The sequence below is a fragment of the Hypomesus nipponensis genome, chromosome 11, assembly GCF_054491055.1.
Source record: "Hypomesus nipponensis isolate SF chromosome 11, ASM5449105v1, whole genome shotgun sequence".
Taxonomy (NCBI): Eukaryota; Metazoa; Chordata; class Actinopteri; order Osmeriformes; family Osmeridae; genus Hypomesus; species Hypomesus nipponensis.
The window spans coordinates 4,477,009-4,498,547 of NC_140371.1; the positions used below are offsets into that span (position 1 = coordinate 4,477,009).

Here is a 21,539-nt window from a genome sequence, read left to right on the forward strand (position 1 = left end):
TCTTGGCTGTAGGTCCCTAATAATGCATGCTTAAAACATTTACCCAATCCCCTCTCTCTGTCTCTTGCGTTCGCTCATTCCCGTTCACAACCACATATTTTCATTTAAAAAAACGAAACGTGTTATGAAACATATGTCGTGTTATAGTTTCGTTTAACAAACAGTGAAGTGAAGCCTATGCTGTAGCTGCCGCGGTTGTACAAGTGATAATGATGATTGTGGTTGTTTGGTGGTGATCACGATATTACATTAATGATGTCGTTTACCAATGCATCTTTACTGCATCTGTAACGCCTTTCCGTGATGGCATGCAGGTTTTTCTTTTTGCCACTAGATGGCAATCTTAGCATCCTTTACAGTTCCCACCAAACTACTTCTAAAACAAATGTAACGCAGAGTCAAATAAAAAGGTCAGCTTCATAATAGTTATTAAAACATTGGATTTCATTCAGCCATCGTGTATCTACAGTTTGATTGCATATGTATGAAAGAGCAATATAGCTACTCAATGTGTATATTTGAATCAAACAAATAAATTCACTCCAACATTAAAGTTGTGAATTCAAGTAGACAACCTTTGTTATTGGCCTATTGCACTTGACTCAAGACTAGAAAACCTGCGTATATGCAGGAAAGAATAATTGTATGAAATGTCTAAATGTTCAAAGTGCTCTTTTAAATTATATGAGTGATATGTTACCTATTAATTATTGAGTCAGACACAGTTTATTGGGTTAAATTAGTATGCGCAGAGTTTAGTTTGGAAAGCAAACTGAGGTGAAAAAGTGAAACTGAGGCAGCTCTAAAGCCCGATGTTTAAACACTTTGCTGCTCTTTGTCCATTCACACCTCGGCATTATCCCTTTGCGGCAGAGGCTCTGCCTAGACACAAAAACAAACCCGACCCCTTCCAGTTCTCACGTCGTCAATGGCTACTCGGAAAAGCGAGCGTGAACCTTGTCTTGTAAAACTGTGACCCTTTCGTCGCCAGTTAGGGATCGTTAAAAGTCCTCGTGTTAGTCAGAAAACTCGTCGCAGACTCCAAAATCAGTCAAAACTATTTCCTTGTCCTTACACATTTTTGATATGTACAGAAATTATTTGTTAAATTTGATTAATGTACACATTTCAGATTAGGCATGGGGATGTTTACATGATGTAGTTTACATGATTCATTGATGAACTATGAATAATATGCTCCAAATAAAAAGATTAACAATAAATCACTCTACCAGCCTACCCCCCCCCCCCCCCCCCACACACACACACACACACACACACATACACACACACATGCTACACGCTGATAAACTTCCACGCGAAAGATTACAATACTAGACTACTAAATCTAGGCTATGTTGAATTGATGTCATGCTATTTTTAAATTGGACCAATAATTCCTTCGAGCCGACTTAAGCAAATTATTTTTTTGTTTGAACAATAACAGGCTAATTCTAGGCATATGCTAATGCTACATACTGGTCTATTCATATTAATAATATTAAAGATAAGAATACCAATAGAACAATCATATTAAAAGTATTTAGCCTAGTGTAGGCCTACGTGATTTTTTGTTGTTTTCGTCAATATTTGGTATTGGCTATCTAATAAACAGAAATCGCCTAATGGTTGTTTGGAAGGTATACGGTAAAAGTATGATGAAGTCTAATGATAATAGATATGCCCCTTTGAAAAGCAATATGATAGTGTTTTTTCTTCTAAGATGGTAAGGCGAATTTATTTGTCCCGACTACAGAGGACTCGACACTAGTCGATTCGTCGACCTTTCCTTTTTAATATATTAGAAAATGTGCATTTGCAGAGCCCCACCAGCTTTTCAAAACGACTATGAACTTGTCATACCATTTCCTTGATTGTTTGTCATGAATTTAAGTGCATAAAATAGATATAGCCTATATATCTTTCCAAATTGTCTAGTCTTTACTAAGTATATAAAGTATTTTGAATTTTGAGGTACTGTAGCCTTACATTCTTACACACTATTACAATCTGCAAAAAAAAAAAGAAAAAAAAAACTTGGTTTGTAGTTTTTATTTTTTTAACAATAGACCAAGCATTCACATTTTCCATCTCCTGGTTCAAAGGTTGGGATAGCCTCTAGTCCACTAAATCATTTTTAGATATATCTTTAACGTTTTAACAACAGCTCATATGGCAGACACATCGCTCATATCTAAATGAAAATCACGTGCAAGTATTTCAATCACAAACACTTCAAACAACGTATACTATCTGAGCCAGCTAGACCAACATCAAACGAGTCAAAACGAGATTATGTTCCATCTGCCGTAACTGCGCATTAAAAGAAACTAACGTGAATGAATTTCTCTCTCTCTCTCACTGTCTCTCTCCCTCACTCTCTCTCTCTCTCCCCACTGCAGGTAGGCAAGCTGGGCAGTAGCCTTCATATTAAAGAGAGATATATTTTGGTGACATGATGGATCAAGCTAAATATTAAAGGTATATCCCCCCTAACTACGAGGGACTTCTATCCTCGAAATATTCACCGTTCGCGCTGAGGTGAAGTCTGTTCCTAAGATTCACATTTGTCATGGCATTCCACTCCTCCAAATCTAGCATTCACCTTTGCATTCCTCCTTATGTTCTCTCCCACGAGGCCTCATTGATTTAGAATGAATGACTATATGTGTGTGCGCCAAACGGTACAGAAACACAGACGGTGACCGTAACGGTCACCTCAACGTTAGTCAAGACCTATTTCGTCTTCCTTGCGACCGTGTAGCATACTGAAATTCATTTATTTTTTATTTTTTATTTTGACCTCAGGCGACCAGTGGCTGCTGTGAGGCCGCGGTTTGCCTGGCTAGTCACAGGTGAAGTCATTGTTTTAGGATACTCACGGACGATTTCTGCATCCCTCTTCCCGCCGATGATAGCACTGTGTCGGTGTCTTATCAAAAAACATCTGGAAGGCAGAGACATTAAACATTTTATTGGTATATTAAATCTACAGGTTTTACGACTCCAAATTGGTTCTGAAAATGATTTGGAACGTAGCCTAATCTAATGTAATTGCAGACCATTTCGCCAAAGTACAGGCCTATTTCAAATGCCTCCTGGTCCATCTCTCAATCCTCCGTTTCCTAACAGCTCAAAAACATAGGCAAAAGCCAAATCAACAAATCTAAAAACAAAGTTCGTTATTCAGTTCAACAAAGATACAGTTGTAAGACTGTGTTTATGCTATTTATTGCTACCAATGTAGGATTCCTTTGGAATGTCTAATGTATAATACACAGCCCAAATTAAATGTATTTGCAATTGTTAAAACCCAATAATTGTAAAGTGCATAATTATTTCAATGAAATGCAAAAGATCAGTGGATTACGTTTGATAATAATAGACTATTTTTGTGTTGTGTGATTAATGAATTTGTTTACGTGAGATAACTTTTTATTTTCATTTTTCAGAGGCTGACTATCATGTTCCCATATCCTGACCCCCAGACCTGGCACGGGGGACGCACAGCGACTAAATGTACGGACATTGACATGAGTTCAATATAACCAACTTGATTGTTGTTAGAAAAATATGTGAGCAATATTTTGAAACGTATCATAAGCACCCTGCTGCCCAACTATCTCCATCCATACCAGAGCCTGAACGCAAATACAAGACAAACATTTACGCAGCCTTTAGTAATCTACTGTAACACATGTTTCACTACTAGTATTTATTGTATGTGACATAATCTATTGTTTAAATGTACATAACAAATGTGCTCTGTGACACGGATCAACGTGCGTAATTGTAGTTGTTTTAGGAATAGGTAAAGCTTCAAACTATGTCCAAGATTCGTGATATACAGTAGGCTATATTAAGCTTTCTTATTTGTTTTATTTTATAGTATTTGTTTTTCTACCTTAGCTGTTTGATGTTATACATGATGGGACCACCTTCCTTCATACATAAAAAATTATCTACTTAGTCCTTGAGCCGCTAGCTGTTTAATTTGCACATGTTCCTAATAGATAGGCTAGGTCTCCTTAGCGCACTTCGCCACCCGTGTTACCCAAGTAACTGCGCGTTCTGGTTTCTCCCAGTGCCAGAACCACCGCTGTGCATCCTGGAGGGGCGGTGCTGTCTCCTCTCCCCCTCCCAGCTCCTGGCTCTCGCTAGCGGGAAGGCAGGCCTGGGGCGTGCTCTCCCCTCTCTCCAGCTTCCAAAAACAGCAAGAAGGGGGGGGGGGGGGGGGCAGAGGGGGAGACAACCAGACAGGAAGACAGAAACAGATAAGTCCAGCAGAAGCACGGAGGGACAATCCGATTTAAGGTAAGAATATTTTTTTCTCACCTTTGCCTTAAGACCCACACCAGGGTACCTAACTTTCCCAAACCGTCTGATGTCCGGGACCGGGAAGATGCCCAAGCCGTTCCCGTGCCCCTTCTCAGGCTCATCTCTGTGGCTGGCATCCGTCGCTTTGATGGTGCAGTCCGTGATCTCCTCCTCCTCCCCTTACCGGAGAACTGTGCCGGGCGGGAAACGACCGGGCTTCATGGAAAGGACGTTGATTCTGCTGGACGTCAACACCAGGAGTCCGGTGAAGGTTCTTAACGACAACTTCCTCTCCTTACAATTGGACCCGTCGATAATCAAGGACGGATGGCTTGACTTTCTAAGGTAGACTACAGTCTGTTTACATCTTTCAACGTATTCATAATAAATGCCTTCTGCAAATCTAACGTGATCTCATCTCTGCAAATCAGATGTGATGGTGTCCTTGGCTATTCAATTCAGTCAAGATATAGTATAGTAGTATGCTACAGCTAGTTCAAGAATCCAGCGTAGCCCATGCTAAAGCACAAAGGCTGGCTTCCCTATGGAACATCGTTAGTGTGAGAGGACGGATTCTGATTCACTAGTCCACTGTCAAATAGCTATACTTTAGCGTTCAAATCATGTTTCACCATTTTAACCGTCAGGCCTATTATTCATGTGTTATATGTGTCCAACAGGCTATTGGCCACGTCCAGGCTTAATTGTTATCATTTTTATGACTTGAGTATCATTATCTTCCAAAAATGTTATTTTCCATGTAGCCTACTTTCGCCATTTGTCTCAGTTTCATGCAAAATCAAGCAAAAGAAAGAGAGTTGATTGGATAACAGAAACAAGAACCATCAGAGGGATATGGAGAAAGATACCAGAAGCTCCACTGTGTAATTTAGAGATAAAACGATGGAAAAAGGCTCAAGGCTACATGATCTAAAATCAACAGGTGTCATCTTTGTCTGCAAAATCTTGCTTTCATTTAGTGAAACTAAACAGTTATGCAAACGAATGTTCAACTCTGGCATGTCCCCGGCGGGTCAAGGTTTTGTCAAGGTTCGCCGCTGTGAGGAAAGGGTGCTTTATAAAAACATTAGTCACTAAGACTTCTCCAAAAAGGTAAAAACCATTTAAACAACATAACGAATAAGAAGTAGTTAATGATAGTCAATTTAATAAAAACGGTCATCTTTAAGTTGCTTTCTGTAAATTGTAACCCTAGTTCTTTCTCACGTGTAGACTACTGTCCCCCAGTGAGAAGACTTTATGTATTTTTTGTCCAAATGCTTCTATGCATCTTTCTTTTCTTAGAGCGTATGTGTTCATTGAAGAACGGTTTAAGTTCCAGGCTTCATTACACAGTTAAGGGTTTCTTTCCCGAAAATCATTTGAAAACTTATCTGAAACGCTTCTATTGTAATTCAAAAGGACATGTCCGTCAACATGCACTAGTTGTGACAAAACGGAACCTCACGGTGAGCTGAAAGTGACCTGCGCGTGAAATGTTGGGGTTAAACGTCTTGGGGCTTTTGGGGGACAAGGCATTTGTGCGAGTCTGTGGGTTTAGGCCTTAGAGAGAGAGAGAGAAAAAAACTTCCAGCAAGGTGATTACGCACAGAGATTATTGTAGGCTAATTATCTTTTTTGATGTTCATTAGTGATATATCAATGTAAAGTTCGAATGGCTGAATGGTTAACCTGCTAGTATAAATATGAAATTTTTGAATCTAAAACCTGATTCGAAATACACCATACGTCTTTATGGACTAAATACATAATAATATATCAACCGTAAAAATAGATATAAGGGTACATAACCATACAGAGACTACTAAAATAAAGACCAATAATACCAACAAATATTATAATTTTATTGTTTTCTCTAACATCATCATCATAGAAAATAATCACCAATTTTCTCTGTTTTTGCATATTGTATACCCATAAACTTACATGTGTCCTTTCATCTGTTCTCGCTAGAAGTTATTTATTTATCATTATTTATCAATTTATTTTCCACAACAAGCCTTACTCTAAATACAAGATTTAATGGTGTAGCTCTGGGATTTGCATTTTGGGGAGGCATGGTCCTTCCTGTTAACTACACTGTGTTTCTGTCTTGAGGATATTGTGAATGTTGCAATATTCCATCAAATACTGAGTAAAACATTTTCTATCGTGTAATGATTTATTGTAACTAATGATACAGTTAATTTGATGAACATGGATTATGTGAATTGATTATTTTCTTTGATTCTTGAAAAAGTGTTGTTTGAACAAAAGTACAGTAAAACAATATAAATTATCTAAGAGAGGACTTGTAGAAGTAGAAAGCAAGTCCACATACAGTTCAAGGGTTCAGAGTCCCAGCAACATTACACAACACCTCAGAGGAGCCCAAGATTAGTCAGCCGTTTATGCACATAAACATCAAGCAGATAGTGCCTCCATGTTGTCTTCTGGCAGATGTTTTATTTGTGCTAAAGAAGCTTCATTCAATGCCATCAAATACGTTCTTCAAACAAATGGCTGTTCTGATGAACTTGTTGTGATACTATAATTTACTTTCTGAATGAAGGTTCAATATCAAAGATTCCACACAAAATCTTTTTCAGATCATGGACATGGGGTTTCTCCATTAAACCCTGCTGTACCATGACCTGTGCTGGGAACTTCCATGGAACTTCTTTGGGTTCGACTTTTGTCACAAATGGTTCAAGTAACTTTTTCCAAGTCCCCAAAACTGAGCTGGTTTTTATTGTCGTTATTGTTTTTATTGTCTACCAGACAGAGGACCTGAAAGGACCATTAAACAAAATCATTTGGCAATGGAAGTATTTGGTCACATTGTTCTTAAAGAAAACACTGCATTAAATACTTGCAGGCTTCACTGGTGTCATTGTTACAAAGACATATTTTAAAGAGACAGTAAAACGCTTCTTAAGTTCTCGTCTGAAGGTTGAGTGTTGAAGGGTTTGACAGCTGTTTGTTTATGCTACAGTGTATTATTATAATTTTCTCACAGGCATAGTCACATTGTGATAAAACACAGTTGGAGTCCTTGCCACCACAAAGAACAGGGCCATCTGAGAAATGGAGCCTATTGCTTTGTTTCCCCAGACCATAACAGGATGGATGATTAAAACATCAGAACCTCCCCCATCTGACACTTCCCAAGAAGCCCAAGGGGTTCTTGAGAAATGTGATTTTGAAACCTACTCGATGAGAAATATTCTTTCATGAGAAATCCATCATTGGTTCCTATCAAATAGCATACTGAGAAATGAATTGGCAGTCAGTTCTGGATACTGCATTTTCTGTGTGATATTGTAGTAAATAGACCATAGTCAAATGAACAGTTCGTTAGATTGGAATAGGATGGTGCATCAGGTTTTTTAGCCCTGAAAGAATCCCTTTAACTTTAGACTTGAATGGAAGGTTCAATCAATCCTTGAAAAGGTTACCCCAGAAGTTTTAGCGGTGGTTCATTGTGCATGTCTCTCGCCCACAGCTCCAAACGGCTGGTGACCCTAGCCAGGGGTTTGTCCCCAGCCTACCTGCGCTTCGGGGGCAAACGCACAGACTTCCTGCAGTTCCACAACCTGAAGAACCTTGCAAAGTTCCGCGGACCCGGCCCTGACTACTACCTGAAGAACTATGAGGATGGTGAGCGAGACTGAGGGTCGGGGTTCCAAGTGGGTCAGTGGTCTTGCCCCCCAAGGTGGGTGGGGGGTGAGGTTGGGGGGGGGGGGGTTAACACTAACAGGACCCGCCAAAGGTAGATGTTATCCATTTAATGGATCGTCCCTTCCCCAGCGGTCCCCCTCCCCTGCCCCTCCGTCCCCCCCCCCCAATATATGTATAAACATGAACAAGCAGATATCCTACGTCTCGTTTGAACTTTCACCAAAATGAAATAACGGTTTAATCTGGATGGACACAATATTGTAAATCTCGGGCGGCTCGTTGTAGTCTCTGTGAGGCTTTGGGAGTTTGTGTGAACATGTGTGTGAACCCGTTACCCTCTGTTTTCTCAGATATTGTGCGCAGTGACATTGCCCTGGACAAGCAGAAGGGCTGTAAGCTGGCCAACCACCCAGCCATGATGCTGGAGCTGCAGAGAGAGAAAGCTGCTCAAATGCAGCTGGTTCTGCTCAAAGAGAAGATCTCAAACGTCTACAGCAACATCACAATAACAGGTAGGAGATCACACATACACGCCCTCGTGCACACACACGCAAACACCTTTACTGGCACACAAACCCATACACACACTCTCTCATCACTCACACACACACACATGGACACACATTTTCACTCACACTTTCACACACACACTTTGTTATCACTCACACAGGCACATGTTCACACACACACACACATGTTGTTTAGGCAAGGTGATGTAAACCATCAGATGTCAGGGTGACTGATGTCATTCGTATAAAGAGTAGACTGAGGGGTGCATGGGTGGACGGATGGGGGGTGGGGTGGAGGGATGGGGGGTGGAAGGATGGAGGGATGGGGGGTGGAAGGATGGAGGGATGGGGGGTGGAAGGATGGAGGGATGGGGGGTGGAAGAATGGGGGGTGGAAGAATGGAGGGATGGGGGTGGAGGGATGGGGGTGGAGGGATGGGGGTGGAGGGATGGGGGTGGAGGGATGGGGGTGGAAGGATGGAGGGAGTGGGAGGGGATGGGGGGATGGAGGGATAGAAAAGAGCAGATGAAGCTAGGAAGCCCTTAACCTTCTCTGGTTAGGGAACACAAATTCTGACCACAAAAAGAGACAGAGAGAGAAAGAGAAAGAGAGAAAGCAGGAGTTCCTGGGTTTGTTCGTGTCTGTCATCGTTCACATGCAAGTGTGTGTGTGAGTCTGTGTGTGTGTGTTTACTGAAAGGGCAATATATCGATTTCTTCTAATAAACTCCAGTGACCCAAATGGTAATTAAGGTGCTATTTATAAGTATCTATAAAAATATCAAAATATTATGGATGACTCTTTAGAGACAAGGTCCAGGTTTTTCTTCTGGACACGTTGTGAACCAGAACAAGCAAAGCAGAAGAGTGCAGGGCTGCAGATATAGTTACAGCTCAAAACTCCGCATGTGTTTGTGATTTATTAGGAGGAAAAAAAGACGTTTTGTAAAAACCACCCATATAGGAATGTCTGCCCTGGTTCGGTTTATCTGTATACTGTAGCATGGAGAAAAGACCTTTACACATTTTCCAGGGGAGAAAAAAAAAACCTCTCTCAAAACAATGAATGGATTTGAGGAATATTAATGGTTCATGGACACTGAGGATGTCAGGGGTATGGGTGTAATACATGTCCTTCATCTGCCGTACTTCATCATGAGCACACCAGAGAAAGTTGTTTTGCCTGATCGCCGTTCAAATTTATTTTCAGTGTTTCCAGTAATATCATGTATTCAGTGAAAGCCTAGGGAGGGAGCTGGCTATATGTCTGTGTGTGTTTCTGCGTGCGTGGTGTGTAACCGTGTGCATGTTTCTGCCTAGCTGTGTGTGTGTGTGTGCACGGTGTGTGTGTGTGCACGGTATGTGTGTGTGCACGGTGTGTGTGTTCACGGTGTGTGAGCCTGTGTGTGTGTGTGTGTGCCTGGGCCCAGTCAGTAAGGTAAACTGTGCATCTTCGGCTGTGTGGTCTCAACTGGCGTGCCTTGTGGTCGTCCCAAACTGATCCTGTCACTGTGGACACAGGGAGGAGATATGTGCACGTAGAAAACCTGGTCACGTCAGGGTTTTCCCAGGTAACTGGTGTCGCAGCCCAGAGGTACAAGACAGATAGAGAGAGGGAGAGAGAGAGAGACAGAGAGAGAGAGAGAGAGAGAGAGAGAGAGAGAGATGGATGGATGGAAGGATGCATGAATGGATTAAGACAATGGGTGAATGGACAGGCGGACAGATAGACAAATAGACAGAGATAGTGAGAGAGGGAGGGGTGGGTGAATGTGGGGACGTCTAAATCGAAAACAACAAGACCGGCGATTCGTTTAGATGTGGGAGTCTGCAGGCTAATGGCTGCTAATACGGTAAGCCTATGATGCATCACATCCCAGCCGGAGCAGGGCTGTTAATCAAGCCCAGAGTGGAGTAGCACCACAGCTGAAGATGAATGTCTAGCTTCCTCCCCAGTGGCCTCTGTGTGTGTATGGGCTGAGACAAACCCAGCAAGAGCGTCTATCTTCCTCATTGTCCCTGTGTACTGGGTGGTTTCTGCTCTTGGAAGGGGTGTTTTGTTGAGAGACAGGGTAGACAGCACTACACACACACACACACACACAGGCACACACACACACACACACAGGCACACACATACATTGCACACAGAAACACACACATCTACACCGTTGTTGAGCAGGTGCCAGTGGTGTTCTATCAGTAAACGGAGGGAAAGATGGAGGAGTGGAATGAGGGAGGATGGGGAGGAGTGGGAAAGCCAAGCTGAAAGACTTTATTTACTCTGGGTTGATTTACTGAGCACCCCAGTAACATTTCTCATCTGTAAAGACTAAACCTTCTGCGTCTGGACAGACGTCTCTCACTTGCTCTCTCTCTCTCTCTCTCTCTCTCTCTCTCTCTCTCTCTCTCTCTCTCTCTCTCTCTCTCTCTCTCTCTCTCTCTCTCTCTCTCTCTCTCTCTCCATCTCTCTCTCTCTCTCTACACCTTATAGATTCTGGAGGAAAATGTGGAACTGAAAAGCATTTTCTAAGGAATTAGGCGTTGTTAGTGGCTGCTGTGGGGAACAGAGGGGTGGAAGGGGCACTGAGGATCTGGTAGTCATCAGTGTGTGTGTGCGTGTGTAGGCAGGTGGTGGGTAAAGAACCCTTTAACAGCCCCTCTCCATCCTTTTCCACTCACCACAGGATGACCCTCGACCCTGGCTTGTTAGAGCTATGAGTAATGGGGCCACTCTGAACACACACACAAACACACAAAAATACACGCACACACACACACACACACACACACACATTAACTCAGACAAGCAGAGATCGTGGTCACCTTCACCTCTGTCCCCCTCAGCGGAAGGCTTCTCTCTCTCTTCTGCTCCTCTGTTTCTCTTCCTGTGTTCGTCTCTCTCTCTCTTCTCTCTCTCTCTCTCTCTCTCTCTCTCTCTCTCTCTCTCTCTCTCTGTCTCTCTGTCTCTGTCTCTGTCTCTCTCTCTCTCTCTCTCTCTCTCTCTCTCTCTGTCTCTGTCTCTGTCTCTCTCTCTCTCTCTCTCTCTCTCTCTCTCTCTCTCTCTCTCTCTCTCTCTCTCCTTATGGCCTTATATATATTTATATTTCATACACTTACATACAGAGAGACTTACACAGCAGTTTACAGTAACATATACATACGTGTAGCTACACCACACAGGTGTACAACTTGTATTCATGTTATTATCATTCAAGTTGGTATATTATAAATGTTGCCAAATAATCGCTATAAATAAATACATAAATAAGTAAATAGATACACACGTATGTATATATACACATATATATACATATACGTATATACATATGCATACGCATACACACGTGCATACACACCCACGCGCATATATACACACGTATATACCCACACATACACATACACACGCACATACACTAGGTTATATAATGATAATAATAGTAAAAAATCTAATACTAGGTTTGAAATTCTATATCTCCTCCATTCTCTCACGCTTTCTCTCTCTGTCTCTATCTTCCTTTCCTCACTCTCTTTCACTCTCTCTCTTTCATGATATCACTCTTCCTCATTCTCTTTTCATTATCTCACTCTATATTACTCTCTATCACTCTTTCTCTATACTATAATATATATTAATGTGCAAAATATATAAATGATTGCCGCTTTCAATATATTGCAATATATTAAACATGCATATATAATGTGTTTATATATCCCAAAATATGTGCAATTATATGGGAACATATATGGGTAATATATGTAAAGATATACTATCACATGTATGTTTGATATATGGTAGAATATATGTTAAATATATGTCGAATTATATGGAAATATATTCTACAATGTATGAGAACATGCAAATACAATGTATGTACATATATGGTCATATATACATTTACATTTAGTCATTAGCCGGGAATACAACGGCATCTAGGAATGATTTGCTGGACCTGATGTTAGTTCCCTCAGGATCACAATGACTCTTACTTCGAGACTTGTTGCTCTTGTTGGTTAGCTGTAACTGATTTAAAACTCTTGCTTGCTTTTCTAGAGGTACACTCCTGCACTTTTTTGAGGTTCATGTTGTTTAATTATAACTTGTTTAACTACATGCTTGTATGGTTCTTCCCTTTGGCACTTATTTTTGGTTTTTCACATTGCATGCTGCATGTTCGGCTACCCACAATGTTTGGGGCTATCTCGGCGTTATGATCAGTGACCTATGCACTTTTGTAAAACTCTCTCTTGTAAGTTGCTTTGGATGAAAGCGTCTGCTAAATGAATAAATGTAATGTAAGTGTACATTTAGCAGATGCTCTTATCCAGAGCGACTTACAGTAAGTACAGGGACATTCCCAGAGGCAAGTAGGGTGAAGTGCCTAGACCGAGGACACAGCACTGCCGGAAATTGAACCGGAAACCTTCTTATTAATAGCCCTAACCGCTCAGCCATCTAGAAGGTATTCTAATATCGTTGTCACTGCTAACCCTTTCCTGCCAGACCATTCAAATATGGGAAATACAATTCCCATGGTTCCTGCCTTAATATCTTTGCCGTCCAATCACCGATTTTATTTCTGAAAACTGCCATATACTCATGACAACTTATGCTCATAGCACATACCATTGGTTAAGGGGTTACTGGGAGGAGGAAATAAAGATATCGTCAGCAACGGCAGCCATTGTTTGTGGGAGTGACGCAAGTTTGGAAAAACAATATTAACTAGCTAGATTATGTACACTGTAAGCTAAATGTACATGCCTTGTTTGGCCAATTGGTTGATTGTGGAAGAATCTTCACAGTTTTTTAGTTATCGAGAGGAGTATCCAGCCATAGCGCTAGCTACTTTTGGGGGAGGAACATTCCGGTTTCCCCTATGTCTCCACAAGTTACTAGAATGGTCATAACTTTTAATCAAAATATGATATTTCTAATCTTTCTTCTGTTCTCCATGGCCCACAGTTTTGTGGATATTCCACCTACTCAAAGTGTTTCTCCATCTTGTAATTAAAGTGGTAAAACATTTAGTTGTCTGATGAGGTATAGTGGATGGAGAAGTTTTTGTAAACAATGGCTGCTTGAAACCACCTTGATTAAATATCATTTGCCTTAAGTAATCATATATTTATTCACATCATAAAAATCCCCTAGTTATCCTCTTCAATAGGGTATAAACAGTTAAGGTGTATGATTTAATATGAAATTTCATAAAATATGAATATGAATATCATATTTCAACAGCATATGGAATGTTCAGAATTTTGGTTCAGGCAGTAATGGAAAATAAGCCCCCCAAAATATAAATTAGTTTTATGGGTAATTTTTTTGGGAAAATGGCTTTTAAGTACATATATTTCCATGTAATTTTACATATATTTAAAATATATTCTACAATATCTTGAAAACATATCTTGAACACATATCTGTTTCATGTGTATCTTTCCATATAATATTACATATATATAAAATGTATTCTACTATAAAATAAACATACATCTTACACTATATCTTTACATGCATTTTCCTATATACAGCGGCATACATTGTGGTGGTTATTTATAAGTATAAAATTGCATCTATTTTGGGATGTATAAAAATATTCATGTTCAGTATGTTGCAATATATTGAAAGCGGCAATTATTTGTATATTTTGCAATGTATTGTAATATATTACATGAATATATATTATAGTGTATAATATATGCATCATCAATATATGTATTGGAAAGTATAAATATTAAATCCCATATATGGGAATGTTTTGCCAAATATATCACATGGTATTTTCAAATATACTGTAATACATTTTTCTTCTGTAAGGGATTATATCCCTCTCTCCCTCTCCCTCACTCTCTCTATATCTCTCTTTCATTATCTCACTCGCTCTCACACTTTCTCTCTTTCATTATCTTTTTCTTTTCTTTTCTTTTATTCTCTTTCTCTCTCTCTCTCTCTCTCTCTCTCTCTCTCTCTCTCTCTCTCTCTCTCTGTCTCTCTCTCTCTCTCTCTCTCTCTCTCTCTCTCTCTCAACTCCTACAAGGAGATGTGCAGGCAATCTTTTAAACTTCCAGTCCTAGCTTCAGACGTAAATACTCCCTAGATTCCCTTCCTCTCTCTTTATCTGTCATTCCCTTCTTCTCCTCATCCTCCTTTTATTTTTCTCTCAACTCTCCTTCCTTCCTTCCGGCCTCATGCCCTCCCTCACTCCCTGCCCGAGACCTCCCTCTTTCCATCCCCATCGCTATCCCTCTGTTCCACCCTCTTCCCCCTTCCTCATCTCTCCATCCCCCGATATCCCTCCATCCATCCCTCCCTCCCTACTCCCTTTCTCATGTCTCCATCCCCCTCTCCTTCCCTCCCTCCCTGCCAGTCCTTGTTGCAGTGGGAGAGCTTCTCTGTGGTCTCTGTATACATAGCTGTCTGTGTTTTGACTGCTCTCATGGCACACTCTGTTTATCCAACACCTCAGCACCCAGGCACTTCAACTACTGACCCCATAGTGAGCTTAGCTTCCAAACCCAGGTCCCAAGCTGAGTATTTAGGCTTGAAACAGGTCTGTGTCGATGCACAGGGCAATTTAAGCTCTCGTCTCCTGCTGGTGCTGCAAGCTCTTCTTCCTCTCATGGTCCGAGAGAAAGATGGAGTGGGTCCAATCTGTGTGTGAATGTGAGTGTGTATGTGTGTGTGTCTATGGTCTAACACTTAGACAGATGTTTGTACCTGTGAAAATAAGTTATTTTAGACTGTATTTGTTTTAACCACACTCTCTTCTCTCTTTATATGTTCTTCATTTTCGATACCTTGTTCTTTGTCTCGGTCTCTCTCTCTTTCTCACACTTACACTCCCACACGCACATGCACATGTTCTCTTTCATACTCTGACCTCACATGGTATCATGTGACATGGTCGTTTACAATGTGTAATCACTTGTTGGACAAAGTAAACAAAGCTGTGGCTGTTGGATACACTAATACCTTCTCTTTGAACTCACACAGGAGTCTAGCAAGCAGTGTCCAAAAGAACACACACACACACACGCCATCCGTCCATAGAATGTTCTAAGAAAGTTAGCTGATGAAGTCTCAACAGTTTACCCTTTCTAATTACGGTCCGAATTAAAACCCTATCAGTTGGCCATCGCTTAAATCATGAGGCCAGACAGACAACCACACACACCATGAACAAAACTAACATGGGCTTGCCAGTATCTCAATGGGAAGAAGGCTAGAGAGTGTGGAGGCCAAAGGACTGAGGATGGAGAGGCAGAGATGGAGGGATGAGTCTGAGAACAGGGAGGCAGAGGTGGAGGAAAAGAAGGGTGAGTCAGGGTATGGAGAGAACAATGGAGGGATGAGTTTGAGTAAATGTAAATGGGGGACGGGTGAGTCAAAAGATGGAGGGATGGGTGTGAGAGTGAAGAGTGAGATGGAATAATGAATCCATCTATCTCTCTCAGGTATTCATTGAAAAGAGAGACATAGAAGGAAAGTGAGAGAGAGAGAGAGAGAGAGAGAGAGAGAGAGAGAGAGAGAGAGAGAGAGAGAGAGAGAGAGAGAGAGAGAGAGAGAGAGAGAGAGAGAGAGAGAGAGAGAGAGAGAGAGAGAGAGAGAGAGAGAGAGAGAGAGAGAGAGACAGGGAAAGAATTAGATGGAGAAAGTGAAATAGAGATGGGGGAGAATGAAAGAGAAAGACAAAGAGAGGGTGAAAATGAAAGAGAAAGAGAAGGAAAGAAATCCATCCCCCCATCAATTCATTCCCTTTGCCTTCTTCCAAACCTATCAATCACCTCAACCATTCCAGCCTTCATCTCTACATGTTACTCTTGCCCTACAAGGTGTCATACCACATACTAGCATACAAACACTCTCTCTCTCTCTCTCTCTCTCTCTCTCTCTCTCTCTCTCTCTCTCTCTCTCTCTCTCTCTCTCTCTCTCTTACACACATATAAACACTCACTCACACATCACCCCCCCCCCCACACACACACACACACACATACAGACACACACACCAACAGTCTGAGGCAGATAGGGTTTCTGTTGAAGGAACCGCTGTCTGCATGCTTGTCTGAATCCCAGGACTAACCCCAGCTCCAGCTAGAGAGATGGAACTGCTAGCCACGCCAAGTCTCACACACTGACCTCAGACAGTACACACACTTAAACCCACACACGCACACACACGCACACACACACACATACTGCTCACACACACGCAGATACATATAGACAAATACACACACATACGCATACGCACACACACACCATACACACACGTACAAGCACACGCACACACTTATATGTTTATGCACACACATACATACATACACACACACACACACACACACAGATGCATGCACACACTAAACACGCAAGCACGTGATGACGGTGATTTAATTGGTTTGTGTAGCACCCATTACAGCTTTTCTGGGGGTTAACTACTGTTCCTAGATCTTGGCTTGGATGGGGACTAACAAAACAATAAACACATAGCTGAGCATCCTAGATTTTCAATAGGAACAACAGCAGAGCAGAGATGACTGGAACATTAACACAGTGCTGAATCCAACCCAATTACACCAGAGCAATTTCATGGAATTGGAATAGATACAAGGGACAGCATTTGACTGCAGATGAAAAGGTTGCAGGTTCCATGTTATGAAATGAACACCACATAAGTACATAACGATTGTCTGGACTTTGCTGTTCTGTCATTGAAGATGTGGGTCTTCTCCATAAGAACAGTGTTCTCCTTAAGAAATCTTCCTTCACTGTGTTTAGGCAGGAGCAGTGGTGTGGTGTTAATTGGGTGTTCACTCAACAAAGAAATGATTGTGTCTGTTTAAGTATACACTCACCGGCCACTTTATGAGGTACACTCATTCAATTGCTTGTTAACACAAATAGCTAATCAGCCAATCACATGACAGCAACTCAATGCATTTAGACATGGAGAGGTGGTCAAGACAACTTGGTGAGGTTCAAACCGAGCATCAGAATGGGGAAGAAAGGGGATTTAAGTGACTGTGAATGTGGCATGGTTGTTGGTGCCACACAAGCTGGTCTGAGTATTTCAGAAACTGCTGATCTACTGGGATCTTCACGCACAACCATCTCTAGGGTTTACAGAGCATGGTCCGAAAAAGACAAAATATCCAGTGAGCGGCAGTTGTGTGGGTTAAAATGCTTGTTGATGTCAGAGGTTGTTGGAGAATGGGCAGACTGTTTTGAGATGATAGAAAGGCAAGGATAACTCAAATAACCACTCGTTACAACCAAGGTTTGCAGAATACCATCTCTGAAAGCACAATATGTCGAACCTTGAAGCAGATGGGCTCCTGCAGCAGACCACACCGGGTGCCACTCCTGTCAGCTAAGAACAGGAAACTGAGGCTACAATTTGCACAGGCTCACCAAAATAGGACAATAGAAGATCGGAAAAACGTTGCCTGGTCTGAAGAGTCTCGATTTCAGCTGCGACATGGTAGGGTTAGAATTTGGAGTAAACAACATGAAAGCATGGATCTATCCTGCCTTGTATCAACGGCTCAGGCTGCTGGTGGTGGTGGTGGTGGTGTAATAGTGTGGGGGATATTTTCTTGGCACACTTTGGGCCCCTTAGTACTAATTGAGCATCGTTTAAACGCATCAGCATACCTGAGTATTGTTTCTGACCATGTCCATCCCTTTATGACCACAGTGTACCCATCTTCTGATGGCTACTTCCAGCTGGAGAATTCACCATGTCACAAAGCTAAAATCATCTCAAACTGGTTTTTGCACAGGACAGTGAGTTCACTGTACTCCAATGGCCTCCACAGTCACCAGATCCCAATTCAATAGAGCACCTTTGGGATGTGGTGGAACAGAAGATTCACATCATGGATGTGCAGCCGACACATCTGCAGCAACTGCGTGATGCTATCATGACCACATGGACCGACATCTCTGAGGAATGTTTCCAACACCTTGTTGAAAGTATGCCACGAAGAATAAAGGCAGTTCTGAAGGCAAAAGGGGGTGCAACCCGGTCCTAGCGAGGTGTACCTAATAAAGTGGCTGGTGAGGGTATATTGGAGTCCCTGATCGTCTGTACGCCTCTGTCAAACCCCTGACCACACCTTCCACCCAGTACACCTAGCAGTCTAAAACAGCATAATGCTGACTTGAGTTGACTTTATTAACCTCCTTGCCGAACTACGTCTTCCTGTCTGTGTACGATCTGCCTATAAGAAGTAGTCTGTATTTTTTCACATGACACCACCCCCCCCTCTTAACCCTGCCCCCACACCACACCACACTACTGTTCAGGGGGATGATTAATAAGGTTAAGGGGGGGGGGGAGGAAGGCAGAGAGAGGTGAAGTAGGGAGGAGAGGACAGGAGAGGAGGGGGGAGTAGAGGAGGGGCCTGGGGAGATGAGGAGAGTGAGAAGAGAGCGAGAGGAGAGGGTGAGGAGAGGATAGAGGCAGGGGAGGACAACAGGGCTAACCTTGTGGAACAGCTGGATTTGCAAGATCACAACCATGCAAAGATCCATCTCGCCAGACTTCAACTTATCCGTTTGTGCCTGAACCACAGTGGTTCCTACCAATCAGCATCCAATGAGGAATTACTGACAGCTACGTGCGTGGCTGCGGTTAGCTCGTGATAGACGATGATAGACAGATGGTTCATCCAATCACCTGCCAAGTATAATTTTAAAATGCCTGCCCTTTTCCAAACAATTTTCAAAGATGACTTTCCGGATGGATGTGTGTAACAAACCATGTAGAAGTCAGGTTTGAGTCGTGCAGCAGAAGCAGGTGGATCCCAGTGTTGGTCTGGAGGTGAAGAACGTGGAGCCAGAGAGCTCACATTCCGCATCTGCAGTGTAGGAGAAGCAATACCTGGCTGTGCTCTGGCTCTTGACAGACACAGTCACCCTGGAGCACAGCCCCAGACTCAGAGCACAGCCAGGGGAACACAAATATGAACACATATTTCCATTTTGGAACTCAGCTCGATTAAATTGCAATTGAACGTAGAGGATCTCCCTGTTAAAGTCTATTGGCTGGGCAATTCTGCCTTGCATGGGATTGTGTGTGTGTGTGTGTGTGTGTATGAGTGTGTGTGCATGTACAGTATGTGTTGGTACGATTGTGTGCGAATGAGTGCAAATGTGTGTGAATGAGAATGTGTGCATGGATGTGTGTGTATGTGTGTGTGTTTTCCCTTCACAAGTTAACAGCGGTGAGGTCAGTTAAATCTCAGCATGACGGGCTCTTGATTGCCTGGCCTCTTCTATTTCACACACACGTGTACACACACACACAGCCAACACATTCTCTGTTTTCCTTTAGGCGACGACATACCTCAAGTGTTTATCACAAATGGACATAACATGTAATTCCATGTGTTCGCAATATGCTGTGAGACAAGTGCCAGCAACCTGCGAACGAATGTCATTTTAATAGCTGCTCGGCTGGAAAATGTTTGAAAAGGTTCCTTCCTCTCCTGGGATTGTTTGGCATACACCCGTTTTTCTTCCAAAGACCCCAGAAAAACATACTTTTCTGTTTTTCTTCCAGGCCTCCCATCGAAGGGGAGAGTTAGTTGGGGAAAGTGGGGATGATGGGGGTGGGGAGGTGGGGAAGCCTGACCGAAGTACTCTAACTCTCAGTTCTCTGTGCACTAGCTTACGGGAGGGAAGGTGGGGTGGGGGTGAATGGGGTGGCTTAGTGTGACTGACAGGGTTTTAGGCGCGAACGGGGGGTGGAGGGCGGTCGAAGCAGGCAGAGTGGGGAATGGGGGGGTGGGGGTGAAGGTGGTGCAGGGTGGTGGAGGGTGGCGGAGGGTGGCGGAGGGTATTGGGGGGTGGTGGGGGGTGTTGGAGGGTGTTGGAGGGTGGTGGGGGGTGGTGGAGGGTGTTGGAGGGTGGTGGAGGGTGGTGGAGGGTGTTGGAGGGTGGTGGAGGGTGGTTGGGGGTGGTGGAGGGTGGTGGAGGGTGGTGGAGGGTGGTGGAGGGTGGTGGGCTGTAAGGGAGGCAGCATGGAGCAGAGAGGACGGGGGTTTTGGCGCTGGGGAGTGGGAGAGACTCGGGAGAAGCTGTGCAAGCGTCCGTGGCGTTTTCTGCAGCTGTGCATCTCTTACCTGTTCAGGAAACATTTACATTTACTCATTTAGCAGCCGCTCTTATCCAGAGCAGTAAGTACAGGGACATTCCCCCAAGGCAAGTAGGGTGAAATGCCTTGCCCAAGGACGCAATGTCATTTTACAAAGCCGGGAATTGAACCGGCAACCTTCTGATTAGTAGTCTGATTCCCTAACCGCTCAGCCATCTGACCCCACCAGGAAACACAATAGACTGCTTGTGGTAGCTCACAGATCATTACAATCCAATTACAACCCTAACCCTGGGCCGGGCCTGAGTACTGGTCACCTCAATGACAGTTTGTTAATGGTGTGTGTGTGTGGGGTTTTTCGTGCGCACGTGAGTTTGTGTGCTACATTTTGTGTGGGACAAGGCCTATGCGTGTGTGTGTTTTGTTGGCGTACCAAGGCCATGTTGAACAGCCAACAGTGTTAATCATGAGCAGCCCTGCAGACTCACATGTCAATGAGGCACGACAGAGGAACAGTCCGCACAGTCTGTACGACAGTGCACTGGATCTGCTTCTGCTGAGGTCAGTTACCATGACCCTGCTGAGGTTAGTAACTATAACTATGACCATGACCCTGGTGTCAGATAGATTAGACACAGACATTAACATTCACTATGGTCATCGAAGGTCCTCCCGTCTTTAACGTTGTCTCGATTCCTCCAACATTTTCTAATGTCCTTTAACATTCTCTGAAGTTCTTCAACGTTCTCCAAGGTCCTGTCCTTACTATTGCACGGTTGACTTGTTCCAGCGTTCCCAGCTGTTCCCCAGCCGTGCTGCCAGAGCGTTTGAACCCCAGCAAAGGACACTTCCTACACAGCGGATGCTCCCCTGGCGAAGGCTCATATATTAACCTGCCCCTCAAACATGTGCATTGTGTAAGAGAT

General features: G+C 42.9%; 1 protein-coding gene across 2 annotated transcripts in view; it reads left to right on the plus strand.

Moving 5' to 3' along the window:
• The first annotated feature begins 4,302 nt into the window (after positions 1 to 4,302).
• Positions 4,303 to 21,539, plus strand: part of hpse2 (heparanase 2) — a 59,832-nt gene continuing 42,595 nt past the window's right edge. The window contains exons 1-4 of one of the 2 annotated variants that reach the window (XM_084710093.1): positions 4,304 to 4,314; positions 4,403 to 4,662; positions 7,823 to 7,977; positions 8,349 to 8,510. In XM_084710093.1, coding sequence (XP_084566219.1) covers positions 4,403 to 4,662; positions 7,823 to 7,977; positions 8,349 to 8,510 — 577 coding nt within the window. In that variant the 5' untranslated portion in view covers positions 4,304 to 4,314. Of the gene's footprint in view, positions 4,663 to 7,822; positions 7,978 to 8,348; positions 8,511 to 21,539 lie in introns of both variants that reach the window. The other variant, XM_084710092.1, reaches the window with a different exon arrangement.